The sequence below is a fragment of the Ylistrum balloti genome, unplaced genomic scaffold (assembly GCF_031769215.1).
Source record: "Ylistrum balloti isolate Yb309-2 unplaced genomic scaffold, AGI_CSIRO_Ybal_v1 Utg370312, whole genome shotgun sequence".
NCBI lineage: Eukaryota > Metazoa > Mollusca > Bivalvia > Pectinida > Pectinidae > Ylistrum > Ylistrum balloti.
In genome coordinates this window covers 1,145,062-1,170,673 of record NW_026782231.1, presented here as the reverse complement: position 1 = coordinate 1,170,673, position 25,612 = coordinate 1,145,062, and the positions used below count along the sequence as shown (strand labels likewise).

Sequence of the window (25,612 nt, the reverse complement as noted above, 5' to 3'; positions counted from 1 at the left end):
ATATTTAAAAAAAAATGTATGCTACATAGGAAGTTGTAAACCATTCGGGGATTTACTGTGCAAGGTTCCAGAAACAATCTTGCAGGTCCTGAACTGACTGCTGTAATTTTGAACAATAACCATGTTAAAACCTGTGCTGTCAATTTGGCAATAGTTGAGGTAGCCCCTGTTGTTGACCAATAGATCAGACAATGGTTGCATTACACAAACTCTAAACCACATTCACCAGTACTTCAGATGGCCCCTATAGTCTACAGATGGTACAGACAGCCCTTCCAGTCTTTTACCTACAGTTCAGACAGGCCTTGTAATTTATATTTTAGTTCAGACAGCCTTGTAGTTCACCTTTACTTTAGACAGCCCCAATAATTTAGAGAGCCTGTATAGTTCACCTTTAGTTCTGACAGTTAATTGTTTGTACAGTTCCCAATAGTATACAACCCTTCTAGGTAACTGACAGTTCAGACGGCCTCTATAGTTTCAATTAGTGTAGTTCATAAATATATAAAGCTGTTCCTAAAATTAATTTTACAGCCCCCATTAGTACACAACCCTTCTAGTTAACTGATAGTTCAGACGGCCTCTATAGTTTCAATTAGTGTGGTTCATAAATAAAGCTGTTCCTAAAATTGATTTTACAGCCCCCATTAGTACACAACCCTTCTAGGTAACTGATAGTTCAGACGGCCTCTATAGTTTCAATTAGTGTGGTTCATAAATAAAGCTGTTCCTAAAATTGATTTTACACCTGACCATTAGCTTAATTGGAAAATCATCAGCTTGTTCATTGTTGGTTTTCTAATTCTCTGACCTAACATCTCGTACTCGATCTAAGGAGTTTTGTTTCTACACAGGTTTTCTGATGGTAAAGAGCCTACTAGTCCATAATGCGAGATGTCCCATGGTAAGGGGTATAGTAGTGTTAGATGGTTCTCTATCCTGGTATTGCTTTATGCAAATGAATTAAAGTTGTCGTCAGTCTCCTCTCGAGGTTTCTTTCAGGAAGGGGATGGGTCAGAACCATATCAATGTAGTGGGTCTATCGAGAAACTTCCACTGGCTCTTTCCAAGCTCTTTTCTCCTGAACTTTTTAGCCAATCATCGTCATCCGACAGGTTAGTCATTTTTCCAATCATTTTAAACTTCACATACAAGTGTCCTTTTGTTCCTGATTTTGCCCTTTCGATTTTGGGATTGAAAAAAAAGATAAACTTTTCATAACTGTCATACGACATCATTTGATTTTGACAAAGATTGTTATAGATATTTACAAGTTTCCCTATTTCCTTTCGAGTCCACTTTTGCCCTTTTGATTTTGGGACAGACCAGAACCACCAAATGGGCGAAAGGCGACCATCTTGGATTTTACAAATAAAGACTGGTATGGCTGTTGAGTGGGATTTTCACATAAAAGAGCAGAAACGGGGGAAAATAAAAATATGGTGGACGCCGGAATCTCTCGTCACACTAATGACCTAGAATGATGTACCGAGGAGTGAAATTATATATTTTTTGTTACATTTGTATTAACCCGACTCCAATTTGGGGATGGTATGACACGTGCGACTTTTACATAAAAACTGAGGAAATACGGACATGTCAACAAAATTAGAGTTAAAACTCGGAATGGTGAAACTAGGTCAAACTTGAAAAAAGGAGGAAGTTTAACACGAAGTCTCTTGAAAACAAGAAAAAGACCAGGTGTTCCAGAAGGAAAACTTTCTTCATCGAGGACTCCGCTATTTTAAGAACAAGGTAAACAACATCGAACTACCAGACACACTAACGAGGATCTAACACGTCCAACTTCAATCGCACAAGAAAGTAAATAGGTTTATAAAATTTACTGAATTACATGGCTAGTGCGCATTTACACCTAGATCTTGACAATTCTTTTGATCAGTTTTGGTTTTCTTAAACACGTTTGTACTGTGCATTTTCAAAATTATTAAATAATTGATATATGTGTTTTATAATTAGCGCACATCTATATATCCTTGTATCTATTGATGTTTAATGTGACTGATTTTAACGATCACATGAGTCGGTCTTCCCTCCTAGGTTTCAACGCTGTTTACATCACTGACAGACCTAAACAGACGAAACAACTGTGAGATTAATTTTTGCCAGGTTTCATTTCAGTACTGCAGTGAAATTCAGAATATGACCATACAAATAATGATTCTAGAGCTTATTGTTGGCAGAAACCCAGATTAAATTTACGTCCATTTGAGTCCAAGACGAAGGCTGCATGATAATCTGATTATTGATCCGGGATTGGCTTACTACGCAGTACTATTACAGACTATAAATATAGTTAAATTGTCCATACAGATCGGTAGTTTTATATCTTACTTCTATGATATCCTTACTGAGGGTTATGTGTACATTACAAAGTGACGAGGGCGGGTATCCTTACTGAGGGTTATGTGTACATTACAAAGTGACGGGGGCGGGTATCCTTACTGAGGTTTATGTGTACATTACAAAGTGACGGGGGCGGGTATCCTTACTGAGGGTTATGTGTACATTACAAAGTGACGGGGGCGGGTATCCTTACTGAGAGTTATGTGTACATTACAAAGTGACGAGGGCGGGTATCCTTACTGAGGGTTTTGTGTACATTACAAAGTGACGGGGGCGGGTATCCTCACTGAGGGTTATGTGTACATTACAAAGTGACGGGGGCGGGTATCCTCACTGAGGGTTATGTGTACATTACAAAGTGACGGGGGCGGGTATCCTCACTGAGGGTTATGTGTACATTACAAAGTGACGAGGGCGGGTATCCTCACTGAGGGTTATGTGTACATTACAAAGTGACGAGGGCGGGTATCCTCACTGAGGGTTATGTGTACATTACAAAGTGACGAGGGCGGGTATCCTCACTGAGGGTTATGTGTACATTACAAAGTGACGAGGGCGGGTATCCTCACTGAGGGTTATGTGTACATTACAAAGTGACGGGGGCGGGCATCCTCACTGAGGGTTATGTGTACATTACAAAGTGATTGGGGCGGGTATCCTCACTGAGAGTTATGTGTACATTACAAAGTGACGAGGGCGGGTATCCTCACTGAGAGTTATGTGTACATTACAAAGTGACGGGGGCGGGTATCCTCACTGAGGGTTATGTGTACATTACAAAGTGACGGGGGCGGGTATCCTCACTGAGGGTTATGTGTACATTACAAAGTGACGGGGGCGGGTATCCTCACTGAGGGTTATGTGTACATTACAAAGTGACGGGGGCGGGTATCCTCACTGAGGGTTATGTGTACATTACAAAGTGACGGGGGCGGGTATCCTAACCGAGGGTTATGTGTACATTACAAAGTGACGAGGGCGGGTATCCTTACCGAGGGTTATGTGTACATTACAAAGTGACGGGGGCGGGTATCCTTACCGAGGGTTATGTGTACATTACAAAGTGACGGGGGCGGGTATCCTTACCGAGGGTTATGTGTACATTACAAAGTGACGGGGGCGGGTATCCTTACCGAGGGTTATGTGTACATTACAAAGTGACGAGGGCGGGTATCCTTACTGAGGATTATGTGTACATTACAAAGTGAGGGGGGGGGGGGACGCCGTCGGCGTGACTTTGTTGAATTCATTTTCAGCAAGTGTTTTTCAAGCAGTTAAAACACAAATGCCAAAGGACTGTTGATTATTACATTGTTGAAACATTAAGTGAATTATTATCAATATACCGCATATACCATGTGTTTCATATTTGGGACACAAAAGGGGCATGTTTGTTTGTAAAATTTGGGAGTAAGTCATGTTAATTTCTCTAGCAAATTATCCTTCATGCATGACTAGATTACAAAATGTTAATTAGCAGTTGATCAGAGTTAGATCAAGCAGAAGTATGATTTGTAAATCATATGCTGAACCGTGTTTTCATATTTAAGGGGCCCAAAGGGGGTAATTTGTATTTAGATGATATATGTCTTCAATAGACGGGCTATGTTTATCTCGAACAGCTCTTAATTGATAAGATAGTAAGACGAAGACTTTGTAACATACTTTGATGTAAGGACACCCTCATTGTTAGTACTGACAGAACAACAATGCTAGCTAAAAATTAAACCTGAAAAAACATACACTTGTCAAAAAAGTCTCTAAGGAACAATAAGCAGAGTGTACTGATGTATCTTAACTAGATGACCGTGACCTAATTTCCGTTTTAAGTGACCGCTGTGTCTGATTAAAGCTGACTTGGAAGTCACTAGCATCCTTCAGCTTGAATTCGCTTCACGTTGTAATCACTTGATCTCAAATTAATTCATAATATTCAGTATCTGTCCACATCATATAGAGTGTGTCTGTGTATGATTTCCGTCACATGAGAAGAGGACTTGGCATCCAGTCCTTATGATATTGTGTAATTTGTATTAGATCTTCTAATATGTAAATGTTGAAAACATCATATTGATTACACTCATGCACCTGCTACATTTATGTTCATCTCTTGATGTCGACCAAAATATTTATTTTTATTTAACCACGTTACATACCGTTTACGACATGTTACATACCAGTTTACGACATGTTACATACCAGGTCACGTTGTTTTGAAAGCTGGCACTTGTAGAGTGTCGTGATAACATACTTTATATTGATACAATATGTAAGTAAGTATGAGAATCCTGTAGTGATGGAGAGAAAAGTCGACCTGTCTAGATAATAAACAGGTGGTATATGTTTATCTTCACTGTACATGGATACTAATTCAGGGAGATGAGAAATGGTGTAACTTATACACAATTGAGTTGTCTACATAACTCTATTGTATATCTCATACATAGGGATACATACATATATATTTCGTAGTCATGGATACATATTTATACGTTCATATAACTACTTGATATGTATACATATTAACCTATTTGTATATTTCATTACCATGGATACGAATTATATATATCTCGTCAACATGGCAAAAATAATAAATTTGTATATCTTGTAACCATGGATACAAACAATGTATTTGTATATCTCGTTACCATGTACAAAAATAATAAATTTGTATATCTTGTAACCATTGATACAAACAATAAATTTGTATATCTCGATGCCATGGACAAAAATAATAAATTTGTATTTCTCGTAACCATGAATATATTTGTATATCTCGTTACCATGGATACAAATATTTTGTATATCTCGTCACTGTGCACAAATACCAAAATATGTGTTTAACGATATGTCTAACACATTGATTCACTAACAATAAATGCAACTGGAATGAAAAAGGTTAAATAAGATAACTAGAACAGAACAGGGACATGTACTTATTTTTAAGTCCGTGGCATTCTGTTGCCATTCATATTACACAACTCAACTGTAACATCTCCTGGTCACAGTCATTTCCTTGTATAAAAAACCTACATCTAAAGCCAGATAAGAACCATCCTTGACTCTCCATATAAAACGAACTACACTACTGCATTAAACCATCCCTTTGGAAAACGTGATGGATCGAGACAGTTATTTACAATGTGATTCATCCGTTCAGGCTGTACGGCAATATCCTTCAAGTAATCCACAAGTCAATCCACCATTACAACAGCCAGCGTCATGGCAACGCGTGATCTCCTGGTAGCAGCCGACGACTTGCCCACTGAACAACATACGGGAGTCCGTCGCTTGCCGTCTAGAACAATTAGTCTTAAGTATCTTACCCTTGGACAACCACTCCAGTACAGGTCGACCCCATTATCAAACCTCCACCAGATACAAGACATGCTAGTTAAAGCGTTACACAGTATTTTACACGTTGTCAGCTCGTTATGCAGTCAAAACAACCGGAAGTGGGGGTTTCTGTCACTTCAAACTGATCCTTTTCCGACTTCTCCATAGATTCCACAGCCTATTGATAACAAACGAAGATACGTATCAAAGGTAATTGTATTTCATTTCAAAATTATTTTATTGTTAGCGTTAACAAATGGATTGGGCACAGCCATTGCCTATAATAGCCCATTCCTTACATTTATATAGACATTTCATTAACCAGGAAGAAACATGAATATATGAATAGATCTATATAGAAACAATACATAATTCAGCCTTTTAAAATAGTATAATCTTAGAATGTAGATGTATATTATTATAATATATTTTGCCACCTTTCAAAACTGTTTAGTATTTAGATATATATATATATATATATATACATATATGTGTGTATATATATATACGGAAAATTATTTGGTTCAGGATTCAGTAAGTTTATGAATTTATAATGCTGATGCTTAACTTTCTTCCGGGTATACAAAGGGAGATAATTCTAACTCTACTGATTTTCAGTAGCAACCATAATGGCGTCCAGCAAGTGATCGGATAACAAAAGTATTTATTTAAGTTAATCAAGGTGACAAATAGGCTTCGGAGTCAGGGTATGTGATATGGGCCCACCGACTCCATGACTCACCACGCGACACCTCGCCAAAAGCTACAGGCCTATGATGACTTTTGAGTAGGGTCAACAAGCCGATAGTCCCCCTCCACTCACAGCCAAATGTTAGAATATGACACCGGACAGTGGAGCTACTTAGCAGACCATGTGGCTGGTCATAGCACTACAAAGTCAATGTCACTACATACAAAGCCATTTGCGACCAGTTACACAGGAGCTGTACGGAATCATTTAGTAATAAGTATTATAATAATTAATATAAGACAGCTAGTGAAATCTTTCAGATTTTTCTATGTATTCCAAGACACAGGAGAGAATAAAAACATTAGCATTAGCTCTTCAGTCAATGTCACCCTTTGTAAGGAGATTAATATCAATTCTGATATTACTAATTTCACTAGATATAGACTGGAGCAAAATTTGTCTTTCATTGACGTATTTCGGACAAGGAAAGAAAAAGTGACCTACATCTTCAATATAATCACCACAAATACAATTTGGATTATTAGTTAGATGATCCATAAACAAATCATAGTTAAGTTGGCTTGCAAGTCACGTAATTGACATAGTACCATATTATATTTCCTTGAACCACCATACTTAAAAATGTTGGTACAATCACACAGATTTAATGAAAGTGTACATTGTTTAAATAATTAATGTTTTAATTGTCTTAATGATGTCATTTGTAGGAAATTACAGTCTGGCTTGTTCCATAAGGTCATCATACTTTGGGAAAAACTATTCTTATAAGTAAGTTCTACATAAGGGAGATGCAAACAATCTTTGGTGTCCGAGTTGGGCATTAGTATCAGTGTTAAAATATGGTACAATGCATCCATACAGATAATGAGGACAGTCATGCTGCAGTATTTTGAAGAATGATATACACTGATGCCTTTTTTAATGTATCAATTCCAGATTCCTTGTAGATTAAGTTATGACTAGTACCTCTTCTTAGCCCAGTTATAATTCGAAGGCAGTCTAACTGAACTGATGCTAGAAGATCACTTTCACCCTGTGTACAGTTATTCCAAATAGTATTCCCATATTCAAGTAATGGCCTTATAAATTATTTGTAGATAATTTCAAGTGACTTTCTATCAAGTTTATGTTTAAGCATTCGCATAATTTGTAGTTTAGAGCAACTATTTTCATAAATATAGTTAATATGATCTGACCATGAACCATGGCTGTTAAAAACAAACCAATATGTTTATGAGAATTGACATTGATAACATTACTGTTAGACAAAATGAGGTCAGGATAAGCTTTCTCAGGGTTAATCTTCGATATCAATAGAGATTCTATTTTGTTTGGATTAAATTTAACACCCCACCTATCTGCCCATTTAGTTATTTTTCTTAAATCTTGGTGAAGAATATTTGCAGCATGTCTGCCATCATTATCTATCAGGAAGTATAGTGAGGTATCGTCAGCAAAGAGTTTGACATGGGAAAGGAGGTCATCTTCAAGGTCATTAATAAATATAAGGAATAAATATGGCCCCAAAACTGAGCCTTGTGGCATTCCTGCTTTTAGCGTTTGTAAGTTTGACTTATAACCATCTAATAACACCCTTTGCTGCCTGTCAGTTAGATAACATTTAATCCAGTTAAGAACACTGTCTGTTATACCATATTTCTTCAGTTTATGAATTAAACCACCATGCCAGACCCTGTCAAACCCTTTGCTTATATCACAAAATACTATCTTAGCTTCTTTCCCTCTCTCAAGTTGTTTTAATACTTCATCATACAATGAAATCAGTTTGTTAACAGTTGAGTCTTTAGGAAGGAAGCCAGACTGATTTCTAGAGATAATATTATTGTTAGACAAAACGTTAAAAAGATATTTAAATACAATTTTTTCAAGAATTTTACTAAAAAAAGATGTAACCGAGATAGGTCTGTAATTGCTAGGGTCACTCTTTTCCCCTTTGCCCTTATATATAGGAGTTACATTTGCCTGTTTCCAGATATTTGGTATTGTACTAGTAGAAATTGATTGATTAAAAATGATTAATAATGGCGTAACCAGTGAATCACCAATGCCTTTTACAAAATGTGGAGGGAGCGAGCCTGGACCAGGAGGTTTATTGACATTAATAAGATGTAGCTGATCACGAATATCTTCCTCAGTTATTGTGATAGTTTATTTTGGGGGTGGGACAGTCAGATGGAATATCTGGGTAAGTTTTATCAGAAGTAGAAATAGATGTGAAGTAGCAATTAAAAGCTTCTACTTTTTCAATAGGATGAGATTTTAGTTCACCAGTTTTAGTAGAGGAGCATCATTGTGAGATTTGTTGTGCAGGTTCATGACAGACTTAGCAACACGCCACCATTTGCCTGGAGGAATAGATTTGTCAATGAGAGAGTTTTGCAGCTTAAGTAGATATTTGTTCTTGGCTTCTCTTATAAGTTGAATGACTTCATTTCTTATTGTTCGAAATTTTTGCCAAGCTGAAGCCGAATTAGTATGCTTGGCTCTGTTATGTTGACGATTTCTTCTTCTGATTTGCAGCCGAATGATGTTATTCATCCATAGTTTATCATTAGGACGTATAGTGACAACTTTATGTGGTACAACGTTTTCTATGCATTTATATATTTCATCATATAGAATATTTTCAATATTATCTGTTTCATCCAGGCGTGCTTCCCAATTGATATTAGATAAGTAGGTATTAGCACTAGCAAAATCAGCATTCTTATAGTACATAATAGTTTTGTTATAAGCAGATTTTTTTAAACTTTAAAAGACAGGTAATTGTAAAAATGTTACATGGTGATACTGCTACAATCTGTGTACTTACAAATGTCAGTATTTTTCAGGTTGGTTTATCGTTATGGTACACATCGATGTTTTACATGTTTTACTGTACTGTAATGCTATACACATCACAACACTATTATTGTATAGAAAAAGGCCACAAAATCTCTTCACATTTCCACAACTGAACATAGTAATGGAATATGAAACAGAATTATCTGTTTATTGGAATATGAAAACAGTTTCATGCAATATGCTTATTGTTATAGAAATTACTACTTTTAAGTAAAAAACATAATTCTTGTATGCTTGAATGTTCATTCAAATAATGGCAAGACTCAGAATACGAGCATGTATTTGACAATATCAGAAATATATAAATTACTGGTTTTCTGATATTATGGTCTAATGCATCTCTTAACAGCTAGATATTTTTTACATTTCTTCTGAACGAAATGGTAGTTTAATATAAAGACTGTTACCTTTCGTTGTAGTACCTCTCGGAACTGCCTGTTAAATGGTAGATTAATATAAAGACTGTTACCTTTCGTTGGAGTACCTCTCGAAACTGTCTGTTAAATGGTTGATTAACATAAAGATTGTTACTTTTCGTTGTAGTACCTCTCGGAACAGTCTGTTAAATGGTAGATTAACATAAAGACTGTTACCTTTCGTTGTAGTACCTCTCAGAACTGTCTGTTAAATGGTAGATTAACATAAAGACTGTTACCTTTCGTTGTAGTACCTCTCGGAACTGTCTGTTAAATGGTAGATTAACATAAAGACTGTTACCTTTCGTTGTAGTACCTCTCAGAACTGTCTGTTAAATGGTAGATTAACATAAAGACTGTTACCTTTCGTTGTAGTAACTCGGAACAGTCTGTTAAATGGTAGATTAACATAAAGACTGTTACCTTTCGTTGTAGTACCTCTCGGAACTGTCTGTTAAATGGTAGATTAACATAAAGACTGTTACCTTTCGTTGTAGTAACTCGGAACAGTCTGTTAAATGGTAGATTAACATAAAGACTGTTACCTTTCGTTGTAGTACCTCTCGGAACTGTCTGTTAAATGGTAGATTAACATAAAGACTGTTACCTTTCGTTGTAGTAACTCGGAACAGTCTGTTAAATGGTAGATTAACATAAAGACTGTTACCTTTCGTTGTAGTACCTCTCGGAACAGTCTGTTAAATGGTAGATTAACATAAAGACTGTTACCTTTCGTTGTAGTACCTCTCGGAACAGTCTGTTAAATGGTAGATTAACATAAAGACTGTTACCTTTCGTTGGAGTACCTCTCGGAACAGTCTGTTAAATGGCCGATTCACGTTGAGATTTGTCTTGGCACTGACGAGGTAGTAACGTAAATTGTGCTGGTCCGCTATCTAAGAATAAAAAAAGATGTGGGTATTAATTTTCTGAACCTTTTGTGTTTGTTATTTTGATCTACCAGAGTTATAAAGTATTAATCTTTGATGGCAGATGGGGGCCGAAAATTGTAATCGTCAGCTACCGCGAATGGTTTAGGATGGAAGTGACAACAAATTCACACGGATGTGCCAGTTGGGGTCTGGTACTTCACGAATTCCATTCAAACTCTATCCGCTGCTATCTTCACCGGCTGTCAATAAAAAACCGTCTAACATGTGAAATACCACATAATTTATAATTCATAATTTACCAAGTTGGTTTGTTCTCTTTTTTTTCTTTGTAAATCTAATTCAGCAACTATTTAACTTCATCATTTATTGTGTATATCGCAGTCTGATTCTAAGCCCATATATAAAATCAGTTTTAACAGAACTTCCTATCACACAGCACAGTCTCGTTGTCAAACTTTATTAAGATTTCATATTAAGGGAGATGCTAATGGGCTCCATGCCTCCTGTTACATTTTTTCTTGAGCAAAATACCAAATATTAATGTGTCCCGCACATTTGAAAAAAAAATGTCTGCGCTTGCTTGCATTTTGTTGGCAGATTCAATCATCGTGATTCAGGTAGAATTGAGAAATGAAAATATTTCCTAAGAGTTTTTGGTTATTTATGCCGTATCAGTTTAACGTGAATAACTTAAGTAGTTTAAAAAACATATGTTTTCCAAGAAGTTTTATACTAGTAAATTAAAATTGTCTCAATTACTCGAGGTCCTTTAAGAAATATGTATAATGATACCGAACAGTAGATATTAAATATTAATTCACCACTTTTAGTTCCCTCGCCACCTCTGATACTGAACAGTAGATATTAAATATTAACTCACCACTTTGAGTTCCCTCGCCATCTCTGATACTGAACAGTAGATATTAAATATTAACTCACCACTTTGAGTTCCCTCGCCATCTCTGATACTGAACAGTAGATATTAGATACTAACTCACCACTTTGAGTTCCCTCGCCATCTCTGATACTGAACAGTAGATATTAAATACTAACTCACCACTTTGAGTTCCCTCGCCATCTCTGATACTGAACAGTAGATACTAAATATTAACTCACCACTTTGAGTTCCCTCGCCATCTCTGATACTGAACAGTAGATACTAAATATTAACTCAACACTTTGAGTTCCCTCGCCATCTCTGATGCTGAACAGTAGATATTAAATACTACATGTAACTCACCACTTTGAGTTCCCTCGCCATCTCTGATACTGAACAGTAGATATTAAATACTAACTCACCACTTTGAGTTCCCTCGCCATCTCTGATACTGAACAGTAGATATTAAATACTAACTCACCACTTTGAGTTCCCTCGCCATCTCTGATACTGAACAGTAGATATTAAATACTAACTCACCACTTTGAGTTCCCTCGCCATCTCTGATACTGAACAGTAGATATTAAATATTAACTCACCACTTTGAGTTCCCTCGTCACCTCTGATACTGAACAGTAGATATTAGATACTACATGTAACTCACCACTTTGAGTTCCCTCGCCATCTCTGATACTGAACAGTAGATATTAAATACTAACTCACCACTTTGAGTTCCCTCGCCATCTCTGATACTGAACAGTAGATATTAAATATTAACTCACCACTTTGAGTTCCCTCGTCACCTCTGATACTGAACAGTAGATATTAAATATTAACTCACCACTTTGAGTTCCCTCGTCACCTCTGATACTGAACAGTAGATATTAAATATTAACTCACCACTTTGAGTTCCCTCGTCACCTCTGATACTGAACAGTAGATATTAAATATTAACTCACCACTTTGAGTTCCCTCGCCATCTCTGATACTGAACAGTAGATATTAAATATTAACTCACCACTTTGAGTTCCCTCGCCACCTCGTCCCGTCGACTACCTTGACATAGATCTAGTTTGTTTCCTACCAGTACGACCTCTTGACAGTTGTGCTCCTAGCAAAGATAAAATAACAAATATGACCTCATTGTTGTGACTTCTACTTGTTTGGTTCGAAATCTTTCAGGCTCGTATCTGTGTGGCAATAATTTGTTTTAATATTAAATCGAATTCGTCAACAGATTCAGAAACACGTATTTATAACACAACCAGTTAGAACATGTATGTGTGATGCTTTGATGACTGTTTTAACTATATAATCCTATTAACGTCTCGTCACATCTTATTTATTATTATTATATTACGTGTAGTATAATAATTATTGTGTGCTATAAAATGATACATTTGTATGTCACGTGTCTTTGTATGTTTAGTGAGACTTTCCGCTGTTGTTTTAACGACCACAGACAGGCTAGGTAATATCAGGTGTCTAGAATGTACTATCAGAACCAAGCACAGAGTAGATAAGAAGGAATTGGATATGATGATATGTAAATCCTAAATTGTGATATAATATTTGTTTATCGACATTACTACAACCAGGGCCTTGATGAGTAGGTGTGCCCCAGCAGAAAAAAAGAAAGAAAGAAATTTGAAATAATTATAAATATGACGTCATAATATTTACCCTTGCAGCATTGATCCAGTCTGTCAAAGCATTGAAGCTCTTTTCACTTGTGACGTCATACAGAATAATGACACCCTAAAAAATTTAAAACCAGGAAAATACAATCTATATAACAAGTACCTGTCTATAAATGTTATCTCTATATAACAAGTACCTGTCTATAAATGTTATCTCTATATAACACGTACCTGTCTATAAATGTTATCTCTATATAACACGTACCTGTCTATAAATGTTATCTCTATATAACACGTACCTGTCTATAAATGTTATCTCTATATAACAAGTACCTGTCTATAAATGTTATCTCTATATAACATATAACAAGTACCTGTCTATAAATGTTATCTCTATATAACACGTACCTGTCTATAAATGTTATCTCTATATAACAAGTACCTGTCTATAAATGTTATCTCTATATAACACGTACCTGTCTATAAATGTTATCTCTATATAACAAGTACCTGTCTATAAATGTTATCTCTGTTATCTCTATATAACACGTACCTGTCTATAAATGTTATCTCTCTATAACAAGTACCTGTCTATAAATGTTATCTCTATATAACACGTACCTGTCTATAAATGTTATCTCTACATAACATGTACCTGTCTATAAATGTTATCTCTATATAACAAGTACCTGTCTATAAATGTTATCTCTATATAACAAGTACCTGTCTATAAATGTTATCTCTATATAACACGTACCTGTCTATAAATGTTATCTCTATATAACAAGTACCTGTCTATAAATGTTATCTCTATATAACACGTACCTGTCTATAAATGTTATCTCTATATAACAAGTACCTGTCTATAAATGTTATCTCTATATAACACGTACCTGTCTATAAATGTCATCTCTATATAACACGTACCTGTCTATAAATGTTATCTCTATATAACACGTACCTGTCTATAAATGTTATCTCTGTATAACACGTACCTGTCTATAAAGGTCATCTTTATATAACAAGTACCTGTCTATAAAGGTTATCTCTGTATAAATGTTATCTCTAGTACCTGTCTATAAATGTTATCTCTATATAACAAGTACCTGTCTATAAATGTTATCTCTATATAACAAGTACCTGTCTATAAATGTTATCTCTATATAACAAGTACCTGTCTATAAATGTTATCTCTATATAACAAGTACCTGTCTATAAATGTTATCTCTATATAACACGTACCTGTCTATAAATGTTATCTCTATATAACAAGTACCTGTCTATAAATGTTATCTCTGTATAACACGTACCTGTCTATAAATGTTATCTCTATATAACAAGTACCTGTCTATAAAGGTTATCACTATATAACACGTACCTGTCTATAAAGGTTATCACTATATAACACGTACCTGTCTATAAATGTTATCTCTGTATAACACGTACCTGTCTATAAATGTTATCTCTGTATAACACGTACCTGTCTATAAATGTTATCTCTGTATAACACGTACCTGTCTATAAATGTTATCTCTATATAACACGTACCTGTCTATAAAGGTCATGTCTATATAACACGTACCTGTCTAGAAAGGTTATCACTATATAACACGTACCTGTCTATAAATGTTATCTCTGTATAACACGTACCTGTCTATAAAGGTCATCTCTGTATAACACGTACCTGTCTATAAATGTTATCTCTATATAACAAGTACCTGTCTATAAATGTTATCTCTGTATAACACGTACCTGTCTATAAATGTTATCACTATATAACACGTGTCTATAAATGTTATCTCTGTATAACACGTACCTGTCTATAAATGTTATCTCTGTATAACACGTACCTGTCTATAAATGTTATCTCTGTATAACACGTACCTGTCTATAAAGGTTATCACTATAACACACGTACCTGTCTATAAATGTTATCTCTATATAACAAGTACCTGTCTATAAATGTTATCTCTATATAACAAGTACCTGTCTATAAATGTTATCTCTGTATAACACGTACCTGTCTATAAATGTTATCTCTATATAACAAGTACCTGTCTATAAATGTTATCTCTGTATAACACGTACCTGTCTATAAATGTTATCTCTATATAACAAGTACCTCTCTAGAAAGGTTATCTCTGTATAACAAGTACCTGTCTATAAAGGTCATCTCTATATAACACGTACCTGTCTATAAAGGTTATCACTATATAACAAGTACCTGTCTATAAAGGTTATCACTATAACACACGTACCTGTCTATAAATGTCATCTCTGTATAACAAGTACCTGTCTATAAAGGTTATCACTATAACACACGTACCTGTCTATAAAGGTCATCTCTATATAACACGTGCCTGTCTATAAATGTTATCTCTGTATAACAAGTACCTGTCTATAAATGTTATCTCTATATAACAAGTACCTGTCTATAAAGATCATCTCTATCTAACACGTACCTGTCTATAAATGTCATCTCTATATAACAAGTACCTGTCTATAAAGGTCATGTCTATCTAACACGTACCTGTCTATAAATGTCATCTCTATATAACAAGTACCTGTCTATAAATGTCATCTCTGTATAACAAGTACCTGTCTATAAAGGTTATCACTATATAACAAGTACCTGTCTATAAATGTTATCTCTATATAACAAGTACCTGTCTATAAAGATCATGTCTATGTAACAAGTGCCTGTCTATAAAGGTCATCTATATGTAACAAGTACCTGTCTATAAAGGTCATCTCTATATAACAAATATCTGTCTATAAAGGTCATCTCTGTATAACAAGTACCTGTCTATAAAGGTCATCTCTGTATAACAAGTACCTGTCTATAAAGGTCATCTTTATATAACAAGTACCTGTCTATAAAGGTCGTATCTATATAACAAATACCTGTCTATAACAGTCATCTCTATAAAACGAGTACCTGTCTGTAGAGGTCATAAAGGTTATAAAAGCTGGTTAAACCCAAAAAGAAAAAATCTCGGGTCCCTGTGAATTCGGAATGTTAGGCCCTTAGAATCACTAGAAGGTCGAAATAGCTAAAAAGAATGCAATCTAAAACTAACTAGATTTTGCACTTATAATACTCACATCGGCGTCATTATAGAGCGGGCCTATAAGACTCCTTTGGTAGGGATGACCAGCCGTATCTCTGTAACGACCAGATATACAAACTGGACTGTTTTATCATCATTAGTTTGACTGTAATCTCTCTTGGTAGAGGCACTTCTTTTGATATTAAGCCTTTACCATTCAGTGTCGCTATATATATACATGTTTGATGTCATACTATCACACTTCCTTTAGAATTATCTAATATAAAAATAAATCTATTTACTTATGTTGTTAAAGCACATTTTCTCCTGTATCTTCACATTTCTATTTCGCGTTAAGTAGTATATCTCCGTGATTCTGCAATAAGTATTACGGAAGCTTTTCAAAATGACAAAATTAATACAATTTTCATCAACTATACATTTCTATGCGCAATGATTTCAGAAAATGTGTTAACATGAATTGATTGGTCGGGTACTTACATAAGTTTGAGATTCACGGTTTGATCATGGACTTTGATTTGCTTTAGATAGATATCACCACCTACAACAGTGACACAGATTCTATCCTTAATATCACCTACAACAGTGACACAAATTCTATCCTTAATATCACCTACAACAATTACACAAATTCTATCCTTAATATCACCTACAACCGTGACACACATTCTATCCTTAATATCACCTCCTACAACATTGACACACACTCTATCCTTAATATCATCACCTACAACAGTGACACAAATTCTATCCTTAATATCACCACCTACAGCAGTGACACAGCTATCCTTAATATCATCACCTACAAACAGTGACACAAATTCTATCCTTAATATCACCACCTACAACAGTGACACAAATTCTTTCCTTAATATCACCACCTACAACAGTGACACAAATTCTATCCTTAATATCACCTCCTACAACAGTGACACAAATTCTATCCTTAATATCACCTCCAACAACAGTGACACAAATTCTATCCTTAATATCACCACCTACAACAGTGACACACATTCTATCCTTAATATCACCACCTACAACAGTGACACAAATTCTATCCTTAATATCACCTCCTACAACAGTGACACAAATTCTAACCTTAATATCACCACCTACAACAGTGACACAAATTCTATCCTTAATATCACCACCTACAACAGTGACACAAATTCTATCCTTAATATCACCTCCTACAACAGTGACACAAATTCTATCCTTAATATCACCTCCATCAACAGTGACACAAATTCTATCCTTAATATCACCTCCTACAACAGTGACACAAATTCTATCCTTAATATCACCACCTACAACAGTGACACAAATTCTATCCTTAATATCACCTCCTACAACAGTGACACAAATTCTAACCTTAATATCACCTCCTACAACAGTGACACAAATTCTATCCTTAATTTCAATTCGGCATACAACTGACAAAAGTCCTATCGTTACCACCATCATCTACAATAGTGACACAAAGCCTATCCTTCATGATATAACAGCACACAGAGCAGTGCTACTTTTATTCTTAATAAGATTAGGTTTTTCGAAAATTGATGTTGATATCACGTGACCGGATATACATACCTCTGGTGTGGAAGTAACCCGGATGGAAATCCCCGTAGATGAAGCGTAAAGATAGGGATGTCTTTCCCACTGTATTGTTTCCTATCACCGCAATCTTTACATCACGTGCTAACTTAGATCGAGGATGGTACATCTCCTTGGTTACTGGATTAAATTACAAGATTAGGTAAATTATACACAATATAATGGCCATTTAAATCACATTAACAACATAACCCATACCGGTCACGTTCCGTTGAAATGCATACCTAATATGGCGATGAATTAATTAGATCATATAGTTTTCATTCATAAGACTTCATAAGACTGATAATGGGAAATTATGGGAAGCTATATATATATCCTGAAATAAATACCCTATCTATCGAGCATTTCATCAAATAATCAGTTGACCACTTATCAGTGTATATATTATATATATATATAGTTTACTGATATAAAATAGATTTCCTGTCGCGGCGCCCACGATGTTTAACTATATCCTGATCCCTGATAAACAGATCACGAGTTATTTTGTAATGTTATGACTTTTGTAACTACATCAATCACATTGTCTATATAGTTCATAGACTACAAATGATCCAGTAGTATAGAAGTATATGAGGTACTTCACTGTGTATTCTGGTTACAATACAAACTTTATAAACGGAGTAAATTATCGGTATATTAATCCGGTTGTTTTCTGTGTAGAGCAATCAGATAATAATACCCATGTTTAAAACATTGGGAAGAAACAAGAATAAACGTCAATTATAGAATAACATCGATATCTTTATCAGAGACACCACCTCCCCTCGAGGGTCCTCGGCTTTTATTAGTTTTAAATTAATTTTTAATAGGTCTAGCATTTATTATAGTATTTTCCAGTTACACGTAAATATTAAAATGGAATATGACGATTATTAATTTTTGTTTGCAAAATTATTAAACAAACCTTATTTAATTAATAAGTAAACGATAGAAATTAAAAATTACAAGCAATGCTGGTGAATCAACAATACCCAAACAACTTGTTTCTCTCAGTACCTAGATGTATACACTATGATAGTATGAGGTCTGTGACAGAACAATGCCCAAACAACATGTTTCTCTCAGTACCTAGATGTATACACTATTTCAGTATGAGGTCTGTGACAGAACAATGCCCAAACAACATGTTTCTCTCAGTACCTAGATGTATACACTATTTCAGTATGGGGTCTGTGACAGAACAATCCCCAAACAACATGTTTCTCTCAGTACCTAGATGTATACACTATTTCAGTATGAGGTCTGTGACAGAACAATGCCCAAACAACATGTTTCTCTCAGTACCTAGATGTATACACTATTTCAGTATGGGGTCTGTGACGGAATAATCCCCTACAACATGTTTCTCTCAGTACCTAGATGTATACACTATTTCAGTATGAGGTCTGTGACAGAACAATGCCCAAACTACATGTTTCTCTCAGTACCTAGATGTATACACTATGACAGTATGGGGTCTGTGACAGAACAATGCCCAAACAACATGTTTCTCTCAGTACCTAGATGTATACACTATTACAGTATGGGGTCTGTGACAGAACAATGCCCAAACTACATGTTTCTCTCAGTACCTAGATGTATACACTATTACAGTATGAGGTCTGTGAAGGAACCAACCCCCAAACAACACGTTACTTGGCGTATAAGCTACTTTAGTATGAGAACTGCGAAGGAAACAACTTAATCCATAGTAATTATTAATGCCAAGCGTTTTGTCATTGGACGTTTTTATTTCTGTATTTTTGGTATTCCGAAAAAAGAGTGATGTCCGGCCGAATCTCCCGGGCCCCTCTATACCCGTCTATGACGGCACAATGGAATAATTTGAAATGTTGAAAATAGGTGACGTCATGAACCAATAAGGTCAGAAAAGAAACGAAGAGATCAAGAGGAAATTACGATCCGGTAAAAGAAAAATGACATGACATTGAACCTAATGGTCGAAATAGAGATTTATTTCGACCTTACATCCGGGCAAGCAAGAGTGATTAATGAAAGCTGACAGTTTGTAGTCAAATATTATAACATAACTCGTGTTTTATTGGGTTTAGTTTAATATATATCTTTTATACGTAATTAAAATATTCTTTATAGAAAAAAGATTTATGTAAATTTCCTACATAATTTCCTTACAGTGAATCTTTAGATAAATCTATATCTATACACATATAATCTGTTCACATTTACTATAAGTCTTAGATAAGTAAGACGACAGGTATAAATTACAGACGATATATACTCCAGGTGATAGCGAGTATACATATTTAGAGACAGAAATAGTAATCTATATTTAAACATGTATAGGGAAAACCGGCCACACATTGTCAGAATATTAGTTATGACAGAGACAGTGTGAGAATATTAGTTACGACAGAGACAGTGTGAGAATATTAGTTACGACAGAGACTGAGTGATAATATAAGTCACGACAGAGACAGTTTGAGAATATTATTTATGACAGAGACAGAGTGAGAATATTAGTTACGACAGAGACAGTGTGAGAATATTACTTACGACAGAGACAATTACGACAGAGACGATGTGTGAATATTAGTTATGACAGAGACAGTGTGAGAATATTACTTACGACAGAGACAGTGTGAGAATATTAGTTACGACAGAGACAGTGTGAGAATATTACTTACGACAGAGACAATGTGAGAATATTAGTTACGACAGAGACGATGTGTGAATATTAGTTATGACAGAGACAGTGTGAGAATATTAGTTACGACAGAGACAGTGTGAGAATATTACTTACGACAGAGACAATGTGAGAATATTAGTTACGACAGAGACGATGTGTGAATATTAGTTATGACAGAGACGATGTGTGAATATAAGTTATGACAGAGACAGTGTGAGAATATTACTTACGACAGAGACAGTGTGAGAATATTACTTACGACAGAGACGATGTGTGAATATTAGTTATGACAGAGACAGTGTGAGAATATTAGTTATGACAGAGACAGTGTGAGAATATTAGTAACGACAGAGAATTATGACAGAGACAATGTGAGAATATTAGTTACGACAGAATATTAGTTATGACAGAGACGGTGTGAGAATATATGTTATGACAGAGACAGTGTGAGAATATTAGTTATGACAGAGACAGTGTGAGAATATAAGTTACGACAGAGACAGTATGAGAATATTAGTTACGACAGAGACAGTGTGAGAATATAAGTTATGACAGAGACAGTGTGAGAATATTAGTTACGACAGAGACAGTGTGAGAATATTAGTTATGACAGAGACAGTGTGAGACTATGAGGACAGAGACAGTGTGAGAATATTAGTTACGACAGAGACAGTGTGAGAATATTAGTTATGACAGAGACAGTGTGAGAATATTAGTTACGACAGAGACAGTGTGAGAATATTATTTACGACAGAGACAGTGTGAGAATATAAGTTATGACAGAGACTGTGTGAAAATATTAGTAACGACAGAGACGGTGTGAGAATATTAGTTACGACAGAGACAGTGTGAGAATATAAGTTACGACAGAGACTGGGTGAGAATATTAGTTACGACAAAGACAGTGTGATAATATTAGTTATGACAGAGACAGTGTGAGAATATTAGTTATGACAGAGACAGTGTGAGAATATTATTTACGACAGAGAGTTATGACAGAGACAATGTGAGAATATTAGGACAGAGACAGTGTGAGAATATTAGTTACGACAGAGACAGTGTGAGAATATTAGTTATGACAGAGACAGTGTGAGAATATTAGTTATGACAGAGACAGTGTGAGAATATTAGTTATGACAGAGACAGTGTGAGAATATTAGTTACGACAGAGACAGTGTGAGAATATTAGTTATGACAGAGACAGTGTGAGAATATTAGTTATGACAGAGACAGTGTGAGAATATTAGTTATGACAGAGACAGTGTGAGAATATTAGTTATGACAGAGACAGTGTGAGAATATTAGTTACGACAGAGACAGTGTGAGAATATTAGTTATGACAGAGACAGTGTGAGAATATTAGTTATGACAGAGACAGTGTGAGAATATTAGTAACGACAGAGAGTTATGACAGAGACAATGTGAGAATATTAGTTACGACAGAGACAGTGTGAGAATATTAGTTACGACAGAGACAGTGTGAGAATATTAGTTATGACAGAGACAGTGTGAGAATATTATTTACGACAGAGAGTTATGATAGAGACAGTGTGAGAATATTAGTTACGACAGAGACAGTGTGAGAATATTATTTACGACAGAGAGTTATGACAGAGACAGTGTGAGAATATTAGTTACGACAGAGACAGTGTGAGAATATTAGTTATGACAGAGACAGTGTGAGAATATAAGTTACGACAGAGACAGTGTGAGAATATTAGTTATGACAGAGACAGTGTGAGAATATTAGTTATGACAGAGACAGTGTGAGAATATTATTTACGACAGAGAGTTATGATAGACACAGTGTGAGAATATTAGGACAGAGACAGTGTGAGAATATTAGTTATGACAGAGACAGTGTGAGAATATTAGTTATGACAGAGACAGTGTGAGAATATTAGTTATGACAGAGACAGTGTGAGAATATTAGTTACGACAGAGACAGTGTGAGAATATTAGTTACGACAGAGACAGTGTGAGAATATTAGTTATGACAGAGACAGTGTGAGAATATTATTTACGACAGAGAGTTATGATAGAGACAGTGTGAGAATATTAGTTATGACAGAGACAGTGTGAGAATATTATTTACGACAGAGAGTTATGATAGAGACAGTGTGAGAATATTAGTTATGACAGAGACAGTGTGAGAATATTAGTTATGACAGAGACAGTGTGAGAATATTAGTTGTTGATTGCTGATTGTCTCTACTGGTTTGTATAGTTTCTGATAATACTAGTTGCCTTGATTTTGTGTGAATTAGTTAACAGTTTAAATATTGTTATACGGTAAAATCAGTGATATAACGTCCTAACTTACATATTTACCTGTGTAATTATAAATCCATGACGTGTTTACCTATTTCGTCTTCGATCAAGTCATCCTTGAAAGCTCCAAATGTCATCCGTCCAAGATTTATTCACGAAAAGCGAAAATTCAGGCTGAGACGTCCGCGATGATGCGCTGTTATCATGTGACGTCATTCCTCGCGGACATGATGTTTATCTCTGCACGGGGTCCGTCTTATCAAAGTTCGGTTAACATGTAGATAAACGTTGATTTCATGCGTGATACCATGTTATATTCACGATAAAATATATACATTCTCATTTAAGGTGTGATCTCTTGTACATGTTATATATTTGTAATGCACTCGCCTTTCACCTAGACGTTTTATGAAGATTACAGGAACAACAACATCCACGTGCCATTTCATGCTCGGTAATTTGCACATCCATGGAAGGGGTGGGGTTGGGGGCTAAGTCAACACTTCATACGCATTAAGTGTTTTGCCTTCGTTTCTGTCATATTACATCACTTCTGATTGTAACTCAGACTATCACGAATATGGTCAGGTGACGTCACCTAGACGTCCGCTAGACGTCCGAGGTTCGATTTCCCGACTGCACGTGAAAAAATACAAGGGGTCACATGCACGATCACATGGATGTTTTACCTGGTACTCTGGTTTCATCCAACATTAAGACTCCCACCCCCACGCGCTTCCATTCGAGTCCACAAGATTAATTAATGCGCACAGTTAGTTTGTTTCGCAGTTGTTGTGAAATATAATAAATGTCACGTGTTTCTATCACTATCACGTTTAATTTATGAATCCGTGATCTTCTTCTGTAATTTATGCCAAATGTGATATACGTATACTTGTAGATCCATACAAGTCTTTTGCCCGATGACATATGATTGTTAATGTTAGACGCACGGGCACCATGAAATGAATTTTACCGTATCAAGGGAAATAACTCTTGCAAACTCTAAAAAAATGAAAGTGAACTATCGCCGCTCAAACCGTTACAAATCAATTTACTAAATACAAATTTTGTTTGTATTAGAAAATACATTATTGATAATCGTAATTGAGCAAACGCTTTTTGTATTAGTAAATTCACAATTTAGCAAAGACATTTGAAAGACAACGAATTGAAGTCTATTTTTAATGATATAAGCGGTACATCACTATCACAACAAATCTGACAGCTCTCGAGAAACACTGGTTTCCATACGTTTGTGTAGGAGAAGACGGAATTGACCGGGTTATCTGTTTACGAATCTAATTCGTTTTTCAAGTCCACGGACGTGATCCTTTCATTTTCTCCATAGACACGTAAGTACCTAATTGTAGTTTATTTCCAAATAATATCATTTCGGGGCAGGATATGTACAAAAGAAATGTACAAATATAGAGGTAATACCTTTTGGGATTCCTCTTGGGACTCCGACGTTTGACATTGTCCGTTTTTGGACCTTGTTGAACCAAACGTACCATATAAAAGAGTTTGAAGGAGGACTCCCCAAATGACTCTGTGTAGATGTTGTCAATGCATGTTGCATTACTATATGCAAATGCTACGATATGGACATAGAGACTTATAGCCTGCATCTAGTGTGTATTCTGATAAAAATTCTGCTAAAGCCCCCTTTAGCCGAGCAGTAGACTCTCTGGCTAAAGACTGAAGGGCCACTAGTTTGATATTTTGTCTTACTTTTTCCTATTACAGATTTTTGTACCATTAACCACTTAAGGAGAATGTGATGCTTCCTTGGAGATATTGAACCTTGTTTGTTATCTTTGGGGTCAATATCTTTAAGAAGGATTGGGAAGTGTAGAAGTTGTGGTCTTGGGTCACCTTTTTAGCATTGGCTTATGGGAATTTTTCATTTAATTGAGTAGTAAAGTGTCTGACTAGAGACGGAAAGGATGCTTGTTCAAACCCCAGCAGGAGCAAGATATTTTTCATTACTCCTTCCTTTTACACATGTAACTGCTATCAAATTGCCTAATTGTTGCCTTTAGAATAAAGAATCTTGCTAATCATGTGTGAAGTGCTCATTTGTGGTACTATAACAAGAGATACAAAGTGTTATGGCTGTATTAGTATTGGAACCTTGGACCGTCCAACTAGGTAGCTATAGCTAAGTCAGTTAGAGTGTTTGTCTATGTAACCTTAAGTGAAGATCTGAGCTTTATATCAACACTTCCTGCCCATGACAGTTCGTGTTTCTAAGGAAGCTGAGAAATGCACCAGTCTGTGCAGACATGGTTATGTCTCTGGGCCAGAGAGTATCCTTATTGTCCTAAATGATATTCCTACCTCACAGTGACCCTGACTGTTCAGGGGACCATAAACTGACAAAACAAATAAACAACCAAACAAACAAGGTACAGGTGCTCACCCGATGATCAATAATCTATCCTCTACTAGTAAAGTGTTCAGAACAGTGTAACTGGGGTCATCATTTTTTCATTGTCTCCAATAGGATTTGAACTTGGGACCTCTGGCTTTCTCTGTTAATGATGATCTAACAGGTTGCTACTAAGCTTGAATTTAACCAGTTTTACACCAGTATATAGCAAACAAGAAGTGTATTGACCCCAGGTAAAGTCGCAAGATACCCTCATATGTTATAGCTGTGGACTCCAATGCTCAAAGTATCGCTTGAAAGTTCATTCAACTTCTTAGTGGTGCAGCCAAGGAAAAAAGCTATGATGTATATTATAGTAATATATGCAAAAATATTACATGAGCATTTTACTGGATAGCTGGCCCATTATACATTAAAATGATGTTTGTATTTCATGATTGTAAACTAGAGTAGAGAAACTTCTTTTTATTTTGTACATATCATGAGTTGACGACAATCT

At 35.6% G+C, this 25,612-nt stretch overlaps 1 protein-coding gene across 1 annotated transcript; it reads right to left on the bottom strand.

Annotated features, from left to right (window-relative positions):
- Positions 1 to 5,791: 5,791 nt before the first annotated feature.
- Positions 5,792 to 17,903, bottom strand: LOC132553239 (ras-related protein Rab-3-like). The gene is made up of 7 exons (XM_060217467.1): positions 17,771 to 17,903; positions 16,658 to 16,718; positions 16,212 to 16,272; positions 13,150 to 13,224; positions 12,485 to 12,577; positions 10,488 to 10,592; positions 5,792 to 5,881 (listed from the first exon to the last, which is right to left on the bottom strand). Exons 1-7 carry the CDS (start codon positions 17,901 to 17,903, stop codon positions 5,792 to 5,794), a joined length of 618 nt encoding a protein of 205 aa, XP_060073450.1.
- Between the last annotated feature and the right edge of the window lie 7,709 nt (positions 17,904 to 25,612).

Excerpts from the sequence above, each read along its gene's own strand:
- LOC132553239 (XM_060217467.1), bottom strand. The coding sequence starts at position 17,903 with ATGTACCATCCTCGATCTAAGTTAGCACGTGATGTAAAGATTGCGGTG. Across the intron at positions 13,225-16,211 it reads CGCTCTATAATGACGCCGAT|GGTGTCATTATTCTGTATGA; the intron begins GTGAGTATTATA and ends TAAATTTTTTAG. Across the intron at positions 5,882-10,487 it reads GAGAGGTACTCCAACGAAAG|GCTGTGGAATCTATGGAGAA; the intron begins GTAACAGTCTTT and ends TGTTATCAATAG.